The sequence below is a fragment of the Numida meleagris genome, chromosome 1 (genome assembly GCF_002078875.1).
Source record: "Numida meleagris isolate 19003 breed g44 Domestic line chromosome 1, NumMel1.0, whole genome shotgun sequence".
Taxonomy (NCBI): domain Eukaryota; kingdom Metazoa; phylum Chordata; class Aves; order Galliformes; family Numididae; genus Numida; species Numida meleagris.
Genome location: NC_034409.1, coordinates 37,148,667 through 37,171,606, shown reverse-complemented (window position 1 = coordinate 37,171,606; position 22,940 = coordinate 37,148,667). Strand labels below are relative to the sequence as shown.

The window sequence follows — 22,940 nt, the reverse complement described above, 5'->3', positions numbered from 1 at the left end:
CAACAGGCTGATCACCATTCAAGTAGTCTATCTCTAAACGGAAAGAAAGAAATTGTGAAATAACATTTTTTGCAGAAGAGACTGTACCTTCAAGAGCCAATAAATATGTATTGTGTGTAATAGATAACAATGATGTAATGGAAAGAGCTTGCTGCCAGTGATTTTACGCTACCATATTGAGACATAATGTTCAAGTTAGTTAGCATGACAATAATGTAATACTTGTTAGTCACATAAAAATAATTTCTAAAAATTAATATGAAATAGCAGGGAAAATAATTAAAATTTAAAAAAAGATAAGAAAACATCCAAGAGTGAAACAAAAGGAATAACACAATAAAAGCCAAAACTGATAATTAGTACTCAGAAGAGATCAAAGGCCTCAGTATTAAAGGCACTGCCTTTGTTCTGGGACTGCCATTCAAATCATTTATGGAGTGAGAAATCTACACAAATAAAGCTTAGTATTGGTGTGCAAACCTGCAAACAATTTCCCTGGCAAACTTGCTGGAAATATCTAAACTTTACTAGCCATCAACAATACAAAGGAGATGAGTATCTCTCATGCCTGACAAAATCAGCATTTGCAAGATGTGGTACTTTGGTTTATAGGGAAAGCATACCCTAGGGAAAAAGAAAAGGGCAAATTTTGAAAGTAATCAAAGAATTCTAGCACACACAATGCCAGGAAGTTGCAGTTCTAATACAGTACATCTTAGGGTGAAGCTTAACAAACTGCAAGGGAATATAATCTGTGAGGAAACCACAGGTTCAAAAAAATACCTTAAGGCCAGAAAAGATCCAGTGGGGGTCAAAATAAAGTTCTTCCTGTCTATATATTCATAAATACTACATTGTCATAGCGCAGGATGTCTGCTGAGTACCTGCAAATGAACACAGTATTTCTCTCTCTCCCTCTTCCCAATTGTATTCTGAGAAGATTACAGACAACTTTTTAAATTTATATCTCTGCATGTGCGCCTCAATTATGTGCATAGTTTGCTGAAGGAGGCCTGCAGCACATTCTACTTTTATCAACTATGAATATGTCACGATTCCATGTCTACCTCCATAACTCTCTTATATCAGGAAAGAGAATTTGATATGTATTTTCTTTTGAATGAAATGCCTAACCAGATAATCACGACCCCCAGGTGATATACCAGGAGATATATTTATAGTATACTATTTATAATATAAATAGTATAAATATATCACCTAGGAATTTTTGTGCAATTTCACCAGCTACTTCAACTGCAGTTTCCTGTCATCACTTTTTTCAAGTATAACTTTAATTTGGCTACATACCAGACTCATTTTGCCAAATATGGACCTACAGAAATTGAGGACACAGAGCAAAACAGTAAATATCGTGAAAGGAAACATCCCCTACTGCCCTAAAATGCTTCAAGGAAGATTGCTTTTAACTCTTTCACTCAAAGAACTTGCTTTGCTATCTTGTATGTAAGTTGACTCCAAAGTAGTAAGAGTTGAACAAAAATAAGAGATTAACACAGATCCACTTTATCTTCATATATTTGTCACCAAAGCACTTCAAAACATTAGGCAACAAGGTACAAAGTTCGTCTTCCAATGCATCCACTGGGGGAATCTGTAGAGAAAAATCCTCTCATTCTAAGAACCAGTAAATATTATCTCAATAAAATGTCACTTTGAGATGTGTTTGGTACACTGAGGCAACTTCCAGCTACAACTGGCAAAGGTAATTACTAATGAGAATATTTTTCCAGGTGCTCTAACATCTTCATGCCTAGATTTTACCGTCCTGAAAGTGATGAGGCTCAGCGAGCTGAGCTTTGAAGGCATCAAACTTGTTTTGCAGATACACCGGAAATTATATACCACTTTGTGTTTCAAGTAACTGCATACTGCACACAATTTTAAAACAAATGGGTAGCACATTCACAACACATGAAACTTCAAAAAGCGATCTTTCAATAAGGATGCCTCTCATTATACATCTAATTGCTTAGCCACTGAACTTCCCACACCAACTATATTTCCTGATGAAGTGTGTATCTTTCACTAGGGTTGCCCTAAACTGAGTCCTTGCCTTGATCTTCCTCCTATACAGAAGGCAAAAGTTGTCAAAAAGATTCTCTCAGATTACTGATGACAAATTGGTTAAAAATTCAAAATTATGTGAAATTCAGCAAGTTCACTGAAGATTCTTTCTAAAATCTTAATCTAAACCCTGAACTCAGGAGAATGAAAATCACATGACTAAAAAGCTTCCATAATAATGCAACTGCAACTGCTTTCTCAAGATGAGCAGATAATGACACGAAGAAAGAATAGGCACTGACATTCTCCAAACCCGTACTCAACCTCTTGAATAAATGTTTCATCTAAATGTTGATATTCATTTATGTCTGATCTCTAAATGTTAAGAGTTCAACTATTTAAAGCTAAGAATTCCAAATACTAATGCACCTTGCCAGAGCATACAAAGAGAAAATGCATTAAGTAAGATCATTTGGAGACTGAAATTTATTTTCATTGTTATAAGCTAAATTTAGCATCAGGATTTCTGAGCTGTTGTACTTAAAAAGAACAGGTAATGAGCAGCCATAAGATCTTATAGCTTACCTTTACATACCTCTTTTTTCCTGACAAAGTCAATTCTACTTGAGATTCTAGTTAATTTTTACAGTGAAAGCTTCTTCCATAGTTGAGTTAAAACAAAAAAACATACAATGGTTGACTTCAGTTAGCAGTTACTGAGGCCAAAACACCCTATGTAGTATTGAAGTCTTACTTCCTACAGGCATTGGGAGCCTTTAATTTAAAAAAAAAAAAAAAAAAAAAAAGGAACGATAAAAGCAGTTTTAAAAAACAAGAGACTGAATCTCTCAATAGTGAGCCAGCATACTATTTAGCTGCGTTAGAAGGGTCAAGCAGGCTCCAGCGCAGGTCTGAATTGCCAAAATAATAATGAAATAAATCAAAAAGGTACATGTCTTAAGTCTACTTCAAAACTTCTAATGATTTGTTAGGTTTTCTATGATCCAAATTATGTCTAAAAAATTGTCAAGGAAGACAAACACTTTAGGAGGCAATGTAAGTCAAAGCACATTAAAAATAAGCATGTGTTTAATGGCAATATTCACTTTTGTTATTTCACTCCTGTCAATAGGAAGGATGGGCAATTAGGATCATTTATCAAAGATTTGGGCAGAGTGTTTCATGACATTCAAAGTACTTAATGTAATGAAGTTTAGTTAAGTGGCTTTCTATTAACTTTCCAGGCACAGGAAATCTCTTGCAGTACATATTTTAAAAACATATACGTTGATATGCAATATCATTATTATTTTAAGCTGCCTGCAGAATCACCTAGACTGTGGAACCTCATAGTGTAAAGGAAGTACAATTCATTTTAAGAAATGTGAAGGATGTCCTTCCAGGCAGACACATGATTTTACTGCAAATCTTTTAATCACAGTTGTTTAATACTAAGAAAATGTTTGGCAAACATGACCATCCTTGTCTTTCAAAGTAATAAGCACATAAGAAAGTGGGAGATCTTATCCCAGAATTTCAACTGACAGAGAAGGCAGGGGATTCAAAGCAATCATGGATGTACTACACCTTGACTCGTCCAGCAAAGTTTTCACCAAAGCCAACTTTCATTTAATAAAAAAAACGGAGAAGGCAGTGAGGTTCTGTGAAGTGCTTTCTCAGCATCAAGCAGGGTACTGACTGCTAAAGTATTTGACACTCATTTGATGGATGAAAGGGAAAATTACATGTCAGTAATTCCTGCTGTCATAGTCCTCAATACCTAACCCTGTGCCAGAGACTTTCAAGGACAAACATGATGGTTCCTTCTACTAGTAAATAACGAGGCAAAACATCAGTCAGTAAATTCATGGATCTGAAAGTCTCTGTTGAATTCCTTCCTTTACACAGCCACATACAAAGGAGTTCAAGATAACACCAGAAACAAAGAGGAAGAGGGAATACATAGTTGCAGTTGGGCCTCTGAAAGGAGTAAGGTAGATGAGAAATGACAGGGCTATGAAAAGCAAATTAGCAGTACATAGTTTTTCATTTTAATTTTCACCTTTCTCTGATCCTAAAAAAAAGCAGGAGCACCTTTCACAAAGGTGGGATTTCCTTTTTTGTACCGGTCAGAAGATCTCATACCTCAAGAACTCATATTCAGCTGCTCATGCTTTTTATGGCATGGAGAGATAATTTAAAAGTTATACAGTATGCCTCTAATACAGAAACCTCATCTCTGAATTTCAAAGTCATGGAACAGCAACAGTTAAGACACTCACATACATATGGTTACACGTTTAAGTGATATCCTCTGATCTTTGGGGAAAACAGCTTGCAGCATAAACTTGCTTTATAAAACAGTCTTGACAACACAAAAACAATGTTTTAAAATTCAAAGACCTTGAAGAATGAGATTTTAGAATAAGATTTTGAAACAGTTCAGAAAAAAATTTCAAAAAACACTTAATTTGAGGTATAGGCAAGATAAAAGACTGAAATGGGAAGACTATTGCAAATGTCTAATGACTAGGCCTTACTTTTTAGCTGAGGGAAGAAGTGAAACTTTCTAGCTTTGACCTGAATTAACTTAAATTTTAAAAAGGACATTAAGACCAATGGTGAGATTGTGAAAGATCTCAGTACAGAAAGCTTTGTCCACTTCTTCAGGAGAGTTTTGATGAACCTTATATTAACTGCAATAGATAACAGAAGCCTCTGTCAGAATGACTCTTCTCATTCTGTTCTTGAAACTGTTTACCCAAAATTTTAACAGAGGATAAGAACGAATAGAGTTTATTAAAAGTTATACTTCCACCCTCATTAAGATTACATATGCCAGGGAAGTACGTAAATACCTTGTGGACAAAACCAGAAACTCTAAACTTTCCAGAAGGCTCAATAAAGTGTAATAGCTCATGTTCCACGGCAGTTTTGGTAATCTTGCTATCTAACCACCTATCCCCTGGTAAAAGAAGAGTTCATAAAACAATTGAGGGAAAACTGATAAAATGAAAAGCATTAGAAGAGGAAGAAATGTTTAAGCAAGCTAAAGAATGTAGAGAAGAAGATACCAAATCTATGAACTCCACATAAGATGCACACTGAAAAAAAATACTTAGCGTCACTAAAGAGTAGCATCTTTAGACAAGAAGTAGCAAAATATTAGGAGCTTATGTCATTCCAACAGTAAAAGCTTATGTGTCTTTGGCCTATAAGCCTCCTAAAATTTAGATACGAAGCTGTAGATACTTGATTCAGACATACCCATACTGTCCAGGTCACATTTCTAAACAAAAGCCCTTTTTCAGGAATCCACTAGCAGTCTTCAATGAAAATATGACAAAAAGTCTCCAATAAACTGAAATGAAACTGAATTTGACATTTTAGTTTATGGACTTCTTTAAGAAAGTTTCAAGGGTAAAATTTCAAACTGCAAGACAAAGAAATGAACTAACTTTTCCCATTCTTTAGAAAGAAAGAGGATTTTGGCACAGCACTCTCTGTTTTCTTGATGCAAAGAGCTTTATGATCATACACCACAGCATCTTTTATTTTTATTTCATGAGTAACTGCTGATAAAATACCAACCAGAATGTTGGAATATAGTTCTGTTTAACCAACATTATAGAAAATAAGATTTGTAGCCCTTGTTTTTACAGCTAATCCATAAAGCTTGTATTCTTCATTTCTGGGAAAAAAAAAAAAAAAAAAAAAAAAAAAAAAAAAAAAAAAAAAAAAAAAAAAAAAAAGCTCAGTTGTTTGGAACACCTTTTCTTTTTATAAAGGCTCATTTTTTGTTTGTTCAGCTTAATAAATGTCTGTATGAACTGAACAGCAAATTCACCTTTATATAAATTACAAAAATATCCAGCAAGCCAAATTCCAGTTACAGTAGCTTTTGCTTCCTCTTCTTACAATCTGTATAAGGCCGGAACGTCAGAATATTGATTTCTACTACAGTCTGCAAAAGAATGCAGCATAATTGAAGTTTAACTCAACAAGTGTTTCATCTTACAACTATTTTTCTAATTATTTACATATGACAGTATGTTTTTGTTTTTGTTTTATATCAAAGGCCAATGACAACCAAATTGTTATGAAAAGTTTATTTCTACCTTCTTTTTAATATAGGGAAAAAACTGACAGATTAGTATTTTTCCAGGCACAGAAATATTACTTCAGCTAATCCTAATTTATGCAGCACGTGTCTAATTTCCAAGTTTAACAGTCGTACTTTGTTCAACCTATTCGTTTTGCCAGTATCCTGCTAAGATATGAGGACTTCACATGATGGGCATGTCATTTGCATAACAGTGAACAGTATATTCATTCCACAGAAATCTCAAGCAAATATTCTGTATTCCAAATGACTTCTAAAACAAAGTTATTCTGCATTTGTTGAACTGATTATGTGAAGAACAAATGATGGATGATTTGAAGATAAAATTCAGTGTATAAACATTGTCATCTACGACATTTCACTATGCTAATATCATAAAGGACTGCCAGATTCCATTGCATCCATAATTAGAATGATTACATTTCAATTCAGGATGTGTTTTTCATAAAGATTAAGAGAATGAGTTGTAATACAACCAAAGCCAGGTGAATCAAGTAAGTTTACCCATACAAGACAGATGTCAGTTAAATGAAGATTTATTTTCCTGTTTCCTACTGCAATTATAAATCTAAACTTACACCTACAAGAAAATATTAATATACTACAAGGAATTTGAACTGTGCAAGCAGCATACCTAAACAAGATTACCCATATACAACAATAAGGGTAAACTTAGAGAGAGGAGAGGAGAACAGAATACTCTAAGAAAATTTATTTTCAATTTCACAGTATGGTTTAGCCAAACATCTCTTTTACATTTTTGTTCTCGATTAAATTCAATATTCTGTCTATTTTCAGAAACAGTCCATGTTAAATCATAACTGCTTTAATCCAAAATGTTTTTCAGCAAACAGACAGTAGTTATTTTAACACTGGGTTATGATAGACATGACCTTACTTCTTTTGTAATAAACTGCAGATTACACTTTTGCAATGCTTTCAAATTATTTCACACCTTGTGATTTTGCTTTATTGGACATCTGATACTTTCATGCATCATTTCTTATTTTTCAGCAGCCCCTGTCTATAACAGAAGCAGGAGTATACCAGGAGAGAAACCTTGCTGTGGAGTTTCACTATTAATGAAATAAAACAAACGTACCATGTTCCATCCTGGGTAGAGGTAGTCTGTCCCGATAAATTCAAAATAGTGAGCAAAACCCTCTTTCAACCACACATCCTCCCACCAAACTGGAGTCACAAGGTCACCAAACCACTGCAAAGAAAGTTTAGATAAAAAACAAAAAATCTTTAGAAAACCATGTTTGGATATATCTCACTTATATAGAGAAGATTCTTCACAAGTTTCAATAAAAGCAGTAGTTTATACCAGCCATTCAGAGGACAAGCAGATTTTATTCATAGACTGCTGAATTCAGCCTTTTCACAGGATGCACATAAGTTACTTAAGTAAAATATTAGAAAAGAACTAGCAAGGGAAAAGCAGCATCGAGGAGAGTATGCACCACGTTACTTATCTAAAGTAGATGTTCACCTCAGTTTAATGAACTAATAGATAAAATGAGAGAAAATATTCCTAGCTCAAGTAAGGTGATTTATCACCTGAAAACTTCATTATGTGTAGCGTGAATATTTAAGAACTAGAAACACAACCTCTCTATTCCAAGCCTAAATTTTAGCATTTCTTCTTCTGTAAGGTCTACCTGTTAAGATCTACAACACTACTGACATTCATTGGCCAGTTTCCTAATGAAAGCCATTTTATGCAACCCTCTCTGTGGGTAAGCCTCAGCCCTCTCAAAACAGGGAGTCCAGCTGTGGTGTAGCCACAAACCTATAACGGCAGAGGACATGTAGATGTCATAAGGATTTTAGTCAGAGATACGATGATCACTGGAAAAGGAATGGGGACAAACAAATACAGGAAATCAGGCTTCATCAATTCTTCTGCTCAAGAGTAATGCTGTATGAATGATTGTAACTACTCTGCGCAACCTGGAATATCTTAACACAAGTGACAAGAGCAGAAACACACACACGTTACTATGGAAAGTTATTTCACAGTCTCTGTAAAATCTTTTGCCAAAAACCAAACCTTTGCTCCTGGAAACAAACTTATTTTTAATGTGATTAGAAAAGAGTAATTAATAATCAGAGATAATTTTGAGCTTTCGTGTAGCTTTAAACTGATAATAAATAGAGAGGGAGCAAATAAGTATTCCAGAGGGAGGCAACTGTCTTAGGATAGGTGCTGCTGCTGACACGAGTGAGAGAAGAGAATGAAAGAACATGGGGTTGGTCAGTAAGCAGTTTCTTTTCATGATGACTGGCGTATCTGAAGGCTTTGTCCAGCATCTCAATGAAAGATCTTGCTTCTGTGCACATCTTTGTTGAAGGAGAATAGCATATACGTGGAGGATCAATGCCATGACTACTACCCTTCATGAAACGAACACAGGAGCTCCAAAGAACAGATCACAGAAACAGGGATTATCAGATTGCCACACAATGTTCAGTAAATAGGATTTGAAGGAAAAATGAAGCAAAATGCGCAAAAGAATGTCAGTGGCAACAAACTGAAGAATTTCAGGATAAAAGATAGGGTTGACAAAAGTCATATTCACATGCTAAGCAAAACAAACTTAATGGACAGTTGAACATAAGATAGTTAAAGGTTAAATTAACTCTCTACAGGACCAAAAGAGAGATTGACTTTAAGAATATTTACCTGAAAAGATAAAGAACAAATGAAAATGTGTTTACGTATATAACGCACAATTTTAAAATTCAGAGTAACGCGTTACCAAAGTAATATGAAAATTACTCTAGAATATGTTGACTAAATGATTTCTAGCTCTAAAAAGGTTAAACACAACATCACTGTGTTTGTGTCTTGAATTACAAGAAAACTGCTGAACAGATTAGAAACCAGTAACAGTCAGGGTATACTACAACTATTCAGAGAAAGGTTTAAACAATAAAAGTTGTAAAGTTCATAATACAATTATTGCAACTTAAAAGAATTTATAAAATTATTTGTTAAAGTAAAACAGTTAAGTATTTTAAAGTTAGGTAAAAATACATTTGACTTAAGAAGGAACCTAGCTTTGGCATCTTAGCTAAAAAGTGGAAAATATGAATTTTGCTGTATTCCCAACATATGCTGTCGCAATCAAGCATTTCCTTTATTCCTCTGGGATATTACTATGGTAACTTAGTAATGATATAATTAGAAGTTTTCATTTAATCATCCATCTAAAGGAAAATTATTTAACAGGTATTAAAACAGCATATGATACCAGTACGAAAACATAATGAATTTGTCTAACTAGTCATGAATATCATTGAGAATATTACTGTTAGAGAGAACAGTCCCAGCAAATGCAATTAATGAAGACCAATATTCAAGCAGAATTGTACTATTATCTTCCCAGGTGTTAAATGTCTTAAAGGGATACATTAAGTGAAGTGTTTCATTTAAATAATTGCTCATTTATTTATTTATTTGTATGTTTGAAGAGGGACACTATTTGCCCTGAGTCAAAATGATTATTTCTTTTCATTTTGGAAAAGAAAAATGAATTGAAAGGTATTGATTACATAAATTGCTAATTTCCCTCAGCTATTGTATTCATCCTCACAAAAGGCACTTACCTTTATTATAGACACACTGAAAAGGTACTCCTTCTCATGCACTTTCTTTACAGATTATTAAAAAAAACAGTGGTTTAGGGTTTTTTAATTCTCCTTCTGCATTCATGCCTGTTTAACTCAAGGTCTGTGCTCAGGGGGGGAGAGCTAACAAAAAATTATGGTGATTAAATTCAAACAACTTTTTCTTCAAAGGCCGTAGGTGGGGTTGATCTGCAACATGCCAATAAAATGTATTGCTACTTTAACAGAATTATTTTAATAAATTATGGTAATTATTAAGAGTGATTAGCTTAAGATGTTATAAATATGTGTGTATTGACTAATATATCAGGCTAAAATACTCCACCTTATGCCAATTATTAATTTTTTAATTAAATATTTGAAATGTTCTAGAACATTCAAGCTGTAATATTGAACACTACTAGCCTAAAAATGACAAAACTGAAGCTAGCTGAATTAAATACATCCTTCCTAAAACTTATACCTAAAACGACAATCTAACCAAGCATTAGAAAGTCACCTGTGAAGAAATCAGGCATAAAATTTTTTCTTACATGCTTTCACGTGTATTTTTACAGCCATAGAATTTCTTTGTCATTCTGCAATGATGTCTCTCAGCTCTAAAAACTGCACTTCATGACCAAATGCACATAAAACGCTCAACAGGTTTGGATATTCCAATTTTAAACAGCCACATGTAAATTAACAACCTCAATTCTTAATATTTATAACCAAGATTCAAATAATTGGATATCATTAGCAAAACATTTACTGTGTTACTGTAAGGGACAAAGGTCTCATACAGGGCAGTTTTGTACTGTACTAAGATACGTTGTGTATGTCTCCAAGTAGAGTTTAAAATCAAAGGACACTCTATGATAAAACAGGGCAATAGTACAGTTCTTTCTAAAAAAGAAAAAAAAAATCTATTTACGGGAATCCCCTTTCCTCTTACTTGAAATTTTCAAAATTATATTAAATGAAGAGTAAAGCTGGAGACATGGAATGCCAGTAGAGACTTTCATTAGTCTCTGTTTTTCAACACATAATAATCAGTGAAACAATATTCCTGTACCACCAACGTTTAGAAGACTAGGCTATGCATAAGAGGATAATTAACAATTAAATAGCAGAGGCAAGAGATCTTGGACCCAATCTGGTCTCAGTTCAATATACTTTCAGCTAAGACATTATCACTTATGCTCCTGCTCTATGCGAGCCAGAGTTACAGTTTCCTTTAGGAAACTGCAGCAGAAAACACTGGCTACAGAAAAAAATGACACTGTCTTGGCCACGTCAGTGTTTTGTAGCTTGTATTTTTGGAGGGTTTCTGCCTTTAAATTTCATTTGCAGATGAATGATCCATATTCCATGTGACTCAATTCTGCATCTGGAGAGTAGAAACAGTATTTCTTCCCTTTGAGCATTATCTATTCTGTCAATTTATCCAGTAAAGTAGCTGACCAAGGCCTTGATATGCATGGTACTGAAACAGAAACTGCAGCAACAAGAATGGAGGAAGATACTTCTAATTAAGTGAACATTACTGGAAGTAATATGAGACAGACACCAAGTAAGCTTCTCATTTGCACTTTTAAGGTCACTTAAGAGCACATAGCTACCATAAAATAAACTCAAAGACAGTTTTCACCAACTTCGATATCCTCTGATATTCCCAAAGCAACGTAAGAGAGGCTTCCAGGAGAATCAGTTTCAATGAAAATCAAACAAATAAACACGGCAAGGTACTGATGTTATAACTGCCCACATATGAAGTATAAATTGCTTTGGAAGGTGAAGAAATTATTTCAGCAGTGCAAAGAATAACTGGAAGTAATGGAATGACTTCAGAAAAAAAGAAGACTTGAGCAGAATGCAAGGAAAAAGTTATCAATCGTTGGATTTAATCAGTTACAGAAAAGGTTCTGAGGGAATCGGCAGAAACCATGTAATCAGGAACACTGAACCCAGCACTGTGAAGAAAAACACTACATGGAAGAATGTAATACAAACAAGAGTTGGGATTTGATGACCTAATATGTTTTCCACACCTGATTCCTAAGGCACCGTGATTCTTCTAGCTGAACAGGGTGCTACTCTATTGTACTGCACAATAAAGAGCATATAACAAAATAAGATTATCACACTGAGAACAAACCAGCAATAACTTTCAATTAAAACGTCATGCTTTAGTTGAGGATTTAATATTCATCTACAGATTTTATGTGAAACATGAATATGAACCAAGCATTATTATTTCCAGGTTCATCTACCGTAACTCTATTATGAAGGCTCCCTTTTATACGGTACTTTTTATTTGCAGAAAGTGTTAAGAATACGCATTGCATTTTAAAGAATACTGTGTAAAGTCACAGATGTAAGCCATGCTGATTACACAGTAGGATTTTAACCTGAAGGCTATGATTATGCCTGTTATGAGTGTAAGAAAGGGTTTCCTGGCCCTCAAGCACATTTCTTCAATAACGTTTGCATTCGGTTCAACATTACTGAAGTCATAATGTGTTTAGCTGGAGATAAGATGGAAGAAATGTGAAACAAATTGTAATATGGATTTATTACAAAGTTTTTTATTGATAAAAAGGTTTCTAAACAAATAAATACTCAATTGTCCATCATGAGTGAACAGAGGGCTAATTCCAAACTTAAAAAAAAAAGGGAAGTGCGTGTATATGTGAGGGGAGAGGAGTAAGACTATCAAATTGATTTCAGCCAAAGCATTTTTTGACATGAACATGCAATTCAATGTGATTCTGCTATAGTTCTGCAATAAATTCTTTTCTACAGTTACCAGTGTGTATAATCTATCAAACAATACACAAACACACAGGTTAAAATCACACAGAAGATTAGCAAGTTCTTTGTTACTAATTTTCTTTTTTATCCCCATTCTGACTCTTCCTTGTTTTCGTATTCTAGTTATGTACCCCACAGAGCCTTGTATTATTCAGACTACACTCGCAATAAAAGTTGCAACATTTGCGCAAATTCATTTTCAGTTTTGAAAAGGAATGCTTAGTTTGTGATACAAGTACTATATATCTGAACACTTCTAATACCTGATGACATAGCTCATGTACAATGACCATGGTGACATCCAGCAGGTATGATATAGAAGAAATGCTTGGATCCAGTAGTATCCTTTGCTCCACAAAAACGCTCAGTCCCCAGTTCTCCATAGCAGCATAGGGATGTTTAGGCACGGCTAACAGATCTGAAAAATAAAGAAAAAAATGTTAACTTCTTGTGGAAGATATTTTACTGAAGAGCTATTGTAGATAAAGCCATAAGCTATCATTAAAAACATTGTAAGTAACGTAAATGTAAAAACAGGACTGTTAATTTCAGCTCTCTAGCATTTCTGTTTAGGAAACACTAATAAAACAGTGATATAAGAACAAAAATAGCTATCTGTTAATGATTGTTAGGTTATTTCTGTAACAGTATTTAGTATTTTTAATTGAAGAAGTTATCTATATCGAATATAGATCTTAAAATATCTTGATGCTTATTTACTACTAAGTTTGATGCTACTTCTCATATTTACTATACCACAATCATTGCAGAAACACAGACTTTAACAAAAGCATTGTTTACCTTTTCACTGAAGTGACTCCTTTATGAATATCTTACAAGTCAAACTATACATAAAGATTTTCATTAAGGGGAGAACTGAAGAAATACTCTTTCATAACAACCAGAAAGTTTGCAAGCTGTTCAAAATCCCCTTGCAAAAACAAGGCATCTTTCAGTACGTAGTATGGCTAGTGGCCCCTCTGAGGATAGAGCTGCTTACAGCCCTGTTTCAGCTGCGCAGGCTGGAACAATGGTGCTGTATGCAAACAAAGATGGGTTACTTCAGCTTAGTATTCAGTAAGAGATAAAATAGTATGAAGAAGATGGGAAGGTCCTCCATCTTATTAAAAAAAGAAAATTAAAAAAATAGAGTGACAGGAAATCTCTCTCAGTGGCAAGAGGTTCAATGAGCTCTCAATGGCAAGAGGTTCAATGAGATAATATTACAATGGCTATTCAGGTGCTAGCAAAGAAACTCAAATTGATCAGTCTGGAAATAAAACTAGAACTACACGAAATTGACATAAGGAATAAACAAAGACACAGTGCTGCTCCATGGCAAAAATATCTGAAAGAGCCTAGAAACAGCTTGTAAGTCTACAAGAAGCTCAGTGCAACCTGTGTACAAATCCACCAGAATTTTGGAAGCTATACTGTCACATCAGCATGGTGCTCTTTTCTAGCTGAATTAATTAGCTTGGCTTCTTAATTAATTAGCCTGGCTGTTGTACTCCTCTCATTTGGCTATGTTACTTCTGGTTCCAAAGCTAGTTCATTCATAATCAACACAAGCAGATTTAGGAGATGCTTCACTGTGTGGGATGAACGGTCTCTGGATTGACTTCTCCCAAAGAAGAAAGATTCTGACCTGCTTATAGACAGCAATTCTACTACAGCACACACATCTCCTACATTTTCCTGTTATGGCTTGCTGATACATGTGGTAGAATTGGCTTGGAGAACAACCTGACAGCAGGAGCTCTACTTCAGGATTCACAGAAAGCAGCCACCAAAATAGCAGTAGGTAAAGAACTCAGATGTATTTCAGTACTCCCCAAAAGGGGAATAAAAAAATATTTTCTGCACAAAGAAAAAAGAAAAGACCTCAAGTGGAAGTACAGAGAGAGCACATCAGCTACATCCGAATACAAAAAAAAAACCTGCAAATAGCTAAATTGCAGAGACAAACTACAAAGGATAAATAATATTTTATATAAAGGCAGACATTAGAACAAGAACCTACTTAAAGATAGCAACACAAAAATCCAAAGCATGGTGGTCAAGAGGAGACAGCCAGTTAATTCAAAATTACATGCTTTAATTTTCTTCTTCAGTTGAAGCTTGAAACATACTACTTTTATAGAATAACTGCAATTTGTTATTACTAACATGAAAAATTCCTGTCTGCTATACAGAGAAAGAATAAGCATTAGAAGAAGACACAAAGGCTACAGGGTGAAATCACTGAACTTAATGGCAAATATTCATTAAATTTAAACAGGGAACTTTCCTATTCTTAGCTCCATAAAGAAAGCCATAACTTTTCCTACAGTGATTAAATTTTCATTTAAAAAGTATCTTCAGAAGAACACAGAAAGAATGATTCTAATTTACACTAAGTTTTCAACAACTCCTTTCAAATGAGCAAAGTGACACCAAAATAAAACTACCGCAAAGGAAAAACTATTTCATACTTTTACTGATTGTTTTGTTTCCCTTCTCTCTTTTGCATTCATTTGAAGCTTCTGGTCCTTCTTGTCAGTCATACTGGACACATTTTGTTAAGTGTCAGCCAGTAATAAACTGAAATAACTCTGCGGCACTGGGAAACTGAGGTCTTGTGCTGCTCAGGAAAGGAGTTCACCTCCACCTAAATACAAAGGTATTTATTTAGCTTACTACAGAGTGTTCCAGTATTTGTTCCAATGGTATTGGTCTGCTGACTTAGATGGATGCTTGGTAGCACTGACATACCAGTAAAACCCTCCAGTCTGATGGATGGCTATCTGCCTTCCAGATAGACAACAGCAGATAAATATGCTAAATCACTTTCCTCCTGCACAGCGCCATTGCCCTGCATGCCTTGAAACTCCTTTCACGCATCAGCTAATGCACTGTAATGCCAAGAAGATGACTTTCTTAATCTCCAGCAACTGACAATCTGGACTCTGAACGTACCTGTTACTACAACACAAGAATTCCTTTTCTTCTCATCATCCACGTCTAAAATCAGAATCTCCAGTCTTAGTGTTAATTTCAAAACAAAATTCTTCAGAGGTCAATCTTGATTGCTCCCCAGATTTCTACCACCTTTAACCAAAATCCCTAATTTGGATCCAAGACAAATTATCTGTACTGTTATCTGTGGAGTAAAAATATTTGGTTTCAGAGGAACGACGTTTGATGTTCAAGTCTCATCAGAGGAATTTGTATTTCCCTCTGCTTACCACACCACAGAAGAATTGAGGAAGGTCTCCAATGATCCTCAAGGTGAGGTTTTAAGGCAATTTTTGAGGAGCAAGGTACAAAAGCAGAGGTGATGATGGGCATCTTGATACAAACATTATTCACATATTGTACTGCTCAAAAGCATTCTATACTAACTGAAAAAATGTGAACTACTGAATATATAACAGCTTGTGTGCATGCTGCATCCAGTTACTCTGCACACTATTTAATTAAATTCTTTGTAAAGCACTTGTGAACGTTTGATTATGTAGATATTGCAGGGGAAATAGAAGTGCTTGTTATTGCTTGCAGGGAATAATATCCTCATACATCATAAAAGCGTTACTTGAGATTTCCTGATACAGCAGTGCAGAGTCCTGTGTACCACTGGAATAATAGAGGCTTTCCACCTCTTGGCCTTCAGAGACTAAAATCACAACTCTGAAGTAAAAACTAAATAGCTAAAATAAAATCACCACAAAAGCCATCCAAACTAAAAGGTGTTGGAACATCACATTAATATACAATAGTGGTACAATTACTCAGATTCAAATACGTTTGGATATTTCTGAAATATGTTCCTGGGTGAATCTCATTTTTCAGCATTTCAGGTTACAAGAACTGTAAATAGCTCAGCAGCTCCTTTTACTTCCAAACATTCAATTAAGGCATCCTAACTATGTGAGCTTAAATCAAAATATAATTGGCTGACATTATTAGCAAGTATCATCATAGTGCAAAATAGAAATTACCAATTCATCACCTATCTTGGTCACAAAGAGAATCCACTTTCAACGTGACTACCTATTAATTTAGTAATGATGTAATTTTAAGAAAGGAAACTTATTTTTCCCTTTTTCTACTCATTTATAGCATTAAATTCTGCATCATTCCAACTTTCAATGAAAGCAGAATTAGAACTGAATATAAATGCAAAACAAGCTGTAACTGTCTCAGAGCACCCTGAGTTTGAAGTTTCTTCCTTCACTTCTTCATCTTTTCCACTCCTATCCTTCCACTATGTTTAACCATCTTCATTTTAAATGTTTGAACACACATCCTTACTATCTTTATGACTGCGTGCACAAACACAGTTATCCACATGAAGGAACATATTTACTAGTAGATATACTGTGACTATTATATGTGATAAGTATCCCAAATGAATGAAAGAGCCCTAAAACAATGCAACTTTAAAAAAGAGCATATAGTGAGTAATTTTCTGACACCTTTACACGTTTCCTTAATAAAATTAGGAAGCATATAGAGATGAACTGTTCACTTTGTGAACTCTATGCTTTTCCTAATGCTCGCATTTCAAAAATTAGACTAAAAACATTCTGAGTTTACCTATACGCCTCTCAGAACATTGTTTTCATGCCTTTCTTCAGAGAGGCTTTCTTCAAGACTTCAGATACAGATTTCTTGACACTAGGCATTTCATTTTTTTGATAGTGACGTTGACTAATTAAGGGAAAGTTTGTCTAATATCAGGTAATTTTAATCTTGACAAATGAAAATCTCAAGTATGTTGTTGCCCTTTCATAATGCTGCATAATGCAATCACTAGATTTACTAAATCTCCCTAAAGGTCTTGTGCAAATGAATGCTGTTGAACAAAAATACAAACTATTTAGTAAAAGAGTTTATATTTATGCCACTCAGATTCCTTAATCAAAGGCATTTCTCTTATTAATAGTAAGTAGAATGTGCTTTTCTGAAACAGAATACTATTCAATGATTTAAGGAAATTCAATGCTTTTTAGGAAAAAGCCAACTATCAGAAGTGGCAGCACAGGTTAAAAATCATTACGCCAAATAGTAGATATTGTAAGGAAATATACAAATTGGTGACTCAGAAAGAACTACTCATAATAGCCCTCATAAGAAACATCAGAATTCGCTACTCAAAGGCTTTCCTTTCTGTATCGTTTTCTTGGAATATGACAGAAATTTGTATCAGAGAAAGAAGGTTTTCCTTATATATGTAGTTTCACTCCTTTAAAAGGTCTTTAGGGGAAAAAAAAAGCCATCCTAGGCCTAGACAAAATCTCTCTCTGAAGCCAATAAGAGGGTCTCCACCCGACTTCCACTGCAGAACAAAGCACAACTAATGGATTCAAATGTGTACTTTGAGACACTTTAAGGAGACTGATTTCAGGAAATACTAAGTATGTCTCCTGAAAACTAAACCACTTCCATTATCTCACTCTGAGCATTTAGAAACTGGGTACCCTAAATTAAATAAAAATAGAAGTCAAAAAGACAGCTAAAATACTACATAATAGTATTCTGATACTTTCTCTCCGTATGCAAATCATTCAAACGCACAGAAGTTGCAGACCACCTGGATGACAGGTGACATGGAAACATTTTGAGTAACACTTCTGTTTGCCCAAATGCTTTTCCTGGCACTGAGTTTATCTTTAGGGCTACGGCACCGATGTCCTTCTGCAAGCATGACATCAGGCACACGTGGATGTGAGCCTGCAGAGTTAATGCAAAGGTCTAAACCTGTTTGCCATTATTTCGGTCAAATCAAATGGCTTGTTGCAGACCCTGAGGAGAAATCACTGACACGCAGCAGTTCATTGCTAGTATTTTTATTGCTTCTTACTGTTGTACAAAATATTACTTAACATTAAGTGACATAAACAATGGATGGATTTCCAGAGTAGTTGATGTGAATAGCGGATGGTTAATAAAACGTGAATACCGAAGTTTCCAAGAGGGAAAAATTATGTGGGAGAAAAGGGAAGAATAAGCAGAAATATAAAAAGAAAGCTGCTATTTTTCAAGCAATGGAGCCTTGACTCTGGGTGATGGCTGGTATAGAGTTTAAGAAAATAAAATAGAAACCCGTTGATTTTATTTGACATGCATATTATTAAATTGCTTTCAGTTTTCATAATCCCAATCTATAGATCACTGCTTTGTTATTTCAAAGTGTATCAAATGGTTCAATGTTGAAATGAAATATGAATGCAATAGCCCATTGAGGCTGAATTATGTATCATCTTGGTTGTATCGATCTCTACATGAACAGTGCCTTTCGTCTAAATAATACCAAGACAGATCATTATGAATTGCTGCACAATACCAAACAAGGACAAAAAAAATCTTTCACAAAGTTTCTAGTAAGGACCAACACTACAGCGTCTCATATAAACCTTTTTTTCCCCCTCAGCCCTCAGTCAGATGTGGGTATTCTAAACTCTTCTCATATGTACACTGGGAAAAAAGGGCTACACAGAACTAAGACACTGACTGAAACTCAGTGTTCTGCTTCTCTAAGTCACAGTTCTAGGTACAGAACATATACTACAGATGAACTGAGCAAATGCATTCCTCTTCTCAAAACCAAAATATTTGGAGAGGGGAAAAAAAAATGAGAGACATGTTGCCTTCATAAATACCATTTCTAACGTAAATACTAAAAGCACTGACATGATGGAAAATTGCCAACAGCCATTTTCCTAATGCCACAGTTAATAGAGCATGAGGGCTCCATAGCTGAAAACAACACACTGCTGATTACTGAACACTTACAGTATGAATACTGCTGCAAAGAAAATGATGAAGCGCCGCTGCTTTATTCTTGTCACTGCAAAACCAAGGTGCGAATACACAGAAAACTCCAGAAATCCTTATTACTTCAGAATTACAACAATGATGTAAAATATTTTTTTTCACCTGCCGTAAATTACATAAAACTGATTTGCATCGCAACGATAAGGACACAAATATTTTCATTAGTAACATACTCTGTACACATAGATTTACCTCTCATATTTGCTTCCAAGTGAGATCACATTCACAGACAATGGGCACATTTTAACAAAAAAAAAAATGTATGAATAAGGATTTGGGGAAGATAAGCAGGTGTCCTGCATTACCATCGTCTCAAAATATGTATCACAATGTTCCAGTTAGAGAGCAAATTACAGCATAGCTGATCATACACACTACATCTGAAGGCAATGTTTTTGTGGATAACGTGTATCATTTCTCTTCTCCTCTCCTCTGGAAGAAGATGAAGAAATAAGAATGGACTGACCTGGGACAAAAACCTCAAGAATAGCTCCTCAGATTCTGATTTTGGTCTTGCTGCTTATCATAAGCTCTAGAATAAAATTTGTCTTATATTCCTACACAAATTCTTTCAGACAATATATCATCAGGATAAATTTTCACAATAAAAATATTTGCTCTACTCTTGCTGAATAGTTAAAGTGTTAAACATATTACTAGAAAATTTTTCTCACTAAAGCGAGCACCTATCTACCTATTCATCGGTTTAGTACAAGAAACAATAACTCTGTGACATATCACGCAAAAATACTATCCCGAAGACTGAGGAAATATCAGCAACAGAGGACACAATCATTCTGTTCTCATGCAAATCCACACTGCTCCCTCCTTTCTTGTGCCCAAGGATGTAACTGCTTACATTTAGTCTTAGGGTAGAGTTGATATTCACCCTTATAAGTGGCTCACAGGGACACCCCAATGAGCCAGTGAGGCCAAACTATGAAAGTCAAAGCTGAGTTTCTTGGTGAATTTAGATATCCTGAATGCATTTATTCATCCATTCTCTTCCAGATCAGTATGAACACAGGCTACCAGCAACACACTGTGTGCACTGTTACCCATCACACATGCAAAAATAACAACAAAAGCAGGAGTGAAGACTCTAACAGAAAAAAGAACAATATTCTCCACACAGTTATTCGGGATTTCTCACAGCTCCTGAATGGCTAGAACCTGAACTTCAAAAAAGTGTAGCTTCTCTGATGAAGCAAAGGCAAAGAAATAAGCAAAATGGAAAAACAGAGTATCTGAACTATCCATTGGGTCTGAAAATCTAAGAATGGAAAACAATAGTAAGAGATTTAAATGGTGCCTCATTCTGTACCTGGAATCAATATGTGAAGAGAAAGGCAGCTGTGTTGTCAGATACACATGATGCATTTAATAGTTCCAATTAACACAGAGAACAGAACCCAAATGTGAAAATCATTTCAAAAATGGAAGGATACTGCAATCCATATTAAGAACAAAACTCTAGAAGAAACATATTTCAAGCCAAAGTTTTAAAAGAAAATATGCTGTAGAGAAGCTGGTGACTAATACAAACTGAAGTATACTAATGAGGTGTGGCAAGGAGCTAATAACAGCTGAGAACAGAAGAGGCTGCAGCAGAACTTGGAACGAGGACACAGAAATAAGGAAGAGTTGAGCCTGCCATCAACAGGAGTCATCTGAATAAAGTATACAGAGATAAGACAGATCTCTGACACAGCGAATAAGATTGACAACCCAATACCCCCCCAGAAAAGAAATCCAAGACAGAAAATCATGCAGAGCTCAGAGAACACAGGAGCGGCACACACAGTGACAATCTGGACTGTCAGGGAGAAAAGCGATCAGTGTGAGGGAAGAAATATTAGAAAAATTATAGGTTAAATCACTTCATGGATGAAATGAGTATATGCTGTTGACAAAGGTGATGATGACAGCAGCACCAACTAGCATTTCCCGGGTACATTTTTGATACCTAAATTCCCTAGGGTATGGAATTGTTACACTTCAGCATAAAATATGCCCTGTTAGTTCCATTAAATCACATTTAAGCCAAACTAAGGCAAAAAAGTGGGGAACATTTTTCAATAGCTTTCAAAACAGACAACGCTTTAACAAACAGGACAGGCTCAGGCCTGTCGTGTTCAATATCTTTATCGATGACCTGGATGAGGGCATTGAGAGCACCCTCAGTAAGTTTGCAGATGACACCAAGCTGGCAGGAAGTGTCGATCTGCCTGGGGGTAGCGAGGCCCTACAGAGAGATCTGGACAGGCTGCATCTTTGGGCTGAAGCCAATGGGATGAGGTTCAACAAGACCAAGTGCCAGGTCCTGCACTTTGGCCACAACAACCGCAGGCAACACTACAGGCTCGGGGCAGAATGGCTGGAAGATTGTGTGGAGAAAATGGATGTGGGGGTATTGATCGATGCTTGGCTAAACATGAACCAGCAGTGTGCCCAGGTGACCAAGGAGGCCAATGGCATCCTGTCTTGTATCAGAAACAGCGTTGCTAGCAGGAGCAGGGATGTGATCATCCCTCTGTACTCAGTCCTAGTGAGGCCACACCTCGAGTACTGTGTTCAGTTTTGGGCCTCTCACTACAAGAAAGATACTGAGGCTCTGAAACAAGTCCAGAGAAGGGCAACTAAGTTGGTGAGGGGTCCCAAGCACAGGCCTTATGAGGAGCAGTTGAGGAAGCTGAGATTGTTCAGTCCGGAGATGAGGAGGCTCAGGGGAGACCTTACTCCTCTCTACAACGACCTGAAAGGGTGTTGTGGTGAGGCGGGAGTCGACCTCTTCTCCCATGTAACTAGAGATAGGATGAGAGGGAATGGCCTCAAGTTGTGCCAGGGGAGATTCAGGTTGGACATTAGGAAATTTGTTCTTTGGGAGAATGGTCAGGCACTGGAAAGGGCTGCCCACAGAGGTGGTGGAATCACCGTCCCTGGAGGTGTTCAAGAAACATTTAGATGTTGTACTGAGAGACATGGCTTACTGGGAAATATTGGTGATAGGTGGACAGTTGGACTAGATGATCTGGGTGGTCTTTTCCAACCTTGTGATTCTATTATTCTACTAAAGCTATTACCGATAAAGGAAAAAAAAAATCTATACTTCATGTATTTACAGTAATCCATACTTGCATCTATCCTCAGTTGGCACTAACAAGCAAGCAAACATGGTTTTAGTCCTTGTACATTCTTTGTGTTTCATGCTTTCACTTGCATTGAAAATTGATTCAGAAGTCCTGGTCTGAGAACTCAGCTGCAAGAGATGAACTCAAAGACTGCTTTCAGGTGCACTCCTCCAGTCACTCTCAGATCTTCATATTCCTCTACGTCCTTTGGTTAAACCACAACAGGCTTTTAGATAATTTTATATTTGAAATATTCCTGGGATCCAAATGGACGATCTTTCAACTCAACTCCTGTTTCTCAAATTTCTAAGACACACTCTGTCCATTTTTCTTAAACATACTTGTGTACTTCCACTGACATGCAAATACCTGCTCGTTAGACTATAAATTATCTTCCATACTAAACTGACTAG

At 35.7% G+C, this 22,940-nt stretch overlaps 1 protein-coding gene across 2 annotated transcripts in view; it reads right to left on the bottom strand.

Annotated features, from left to right (window-relative positions):
- The window catches only part of TRHDE (thyrotropin releasing hormone degrading enzyme), a 222,165-nt gene that overhangs the window by 123,950 nt on the left and 75,275 nt on the right, over positions 1-22,940 (bottom strand). For both annotated transcript variants that reach the window (XM_021385190.1, XM_021385191.1), the window contains 2 exons: positions 12,841-12,995; positions 7,251-7,364 (listed from right to left, as the gene is read on the bottom strand). In XM_021385190.1, the coding sequence (XP_021240865.1) occupies positions 7,251-7,364; positions 12,841-12,995 (269 nt within the window). The remainder of the gene's footprint in view (positions 1-7,250; positions 7,365-12,840; positions 12,996-22,940) is intronic.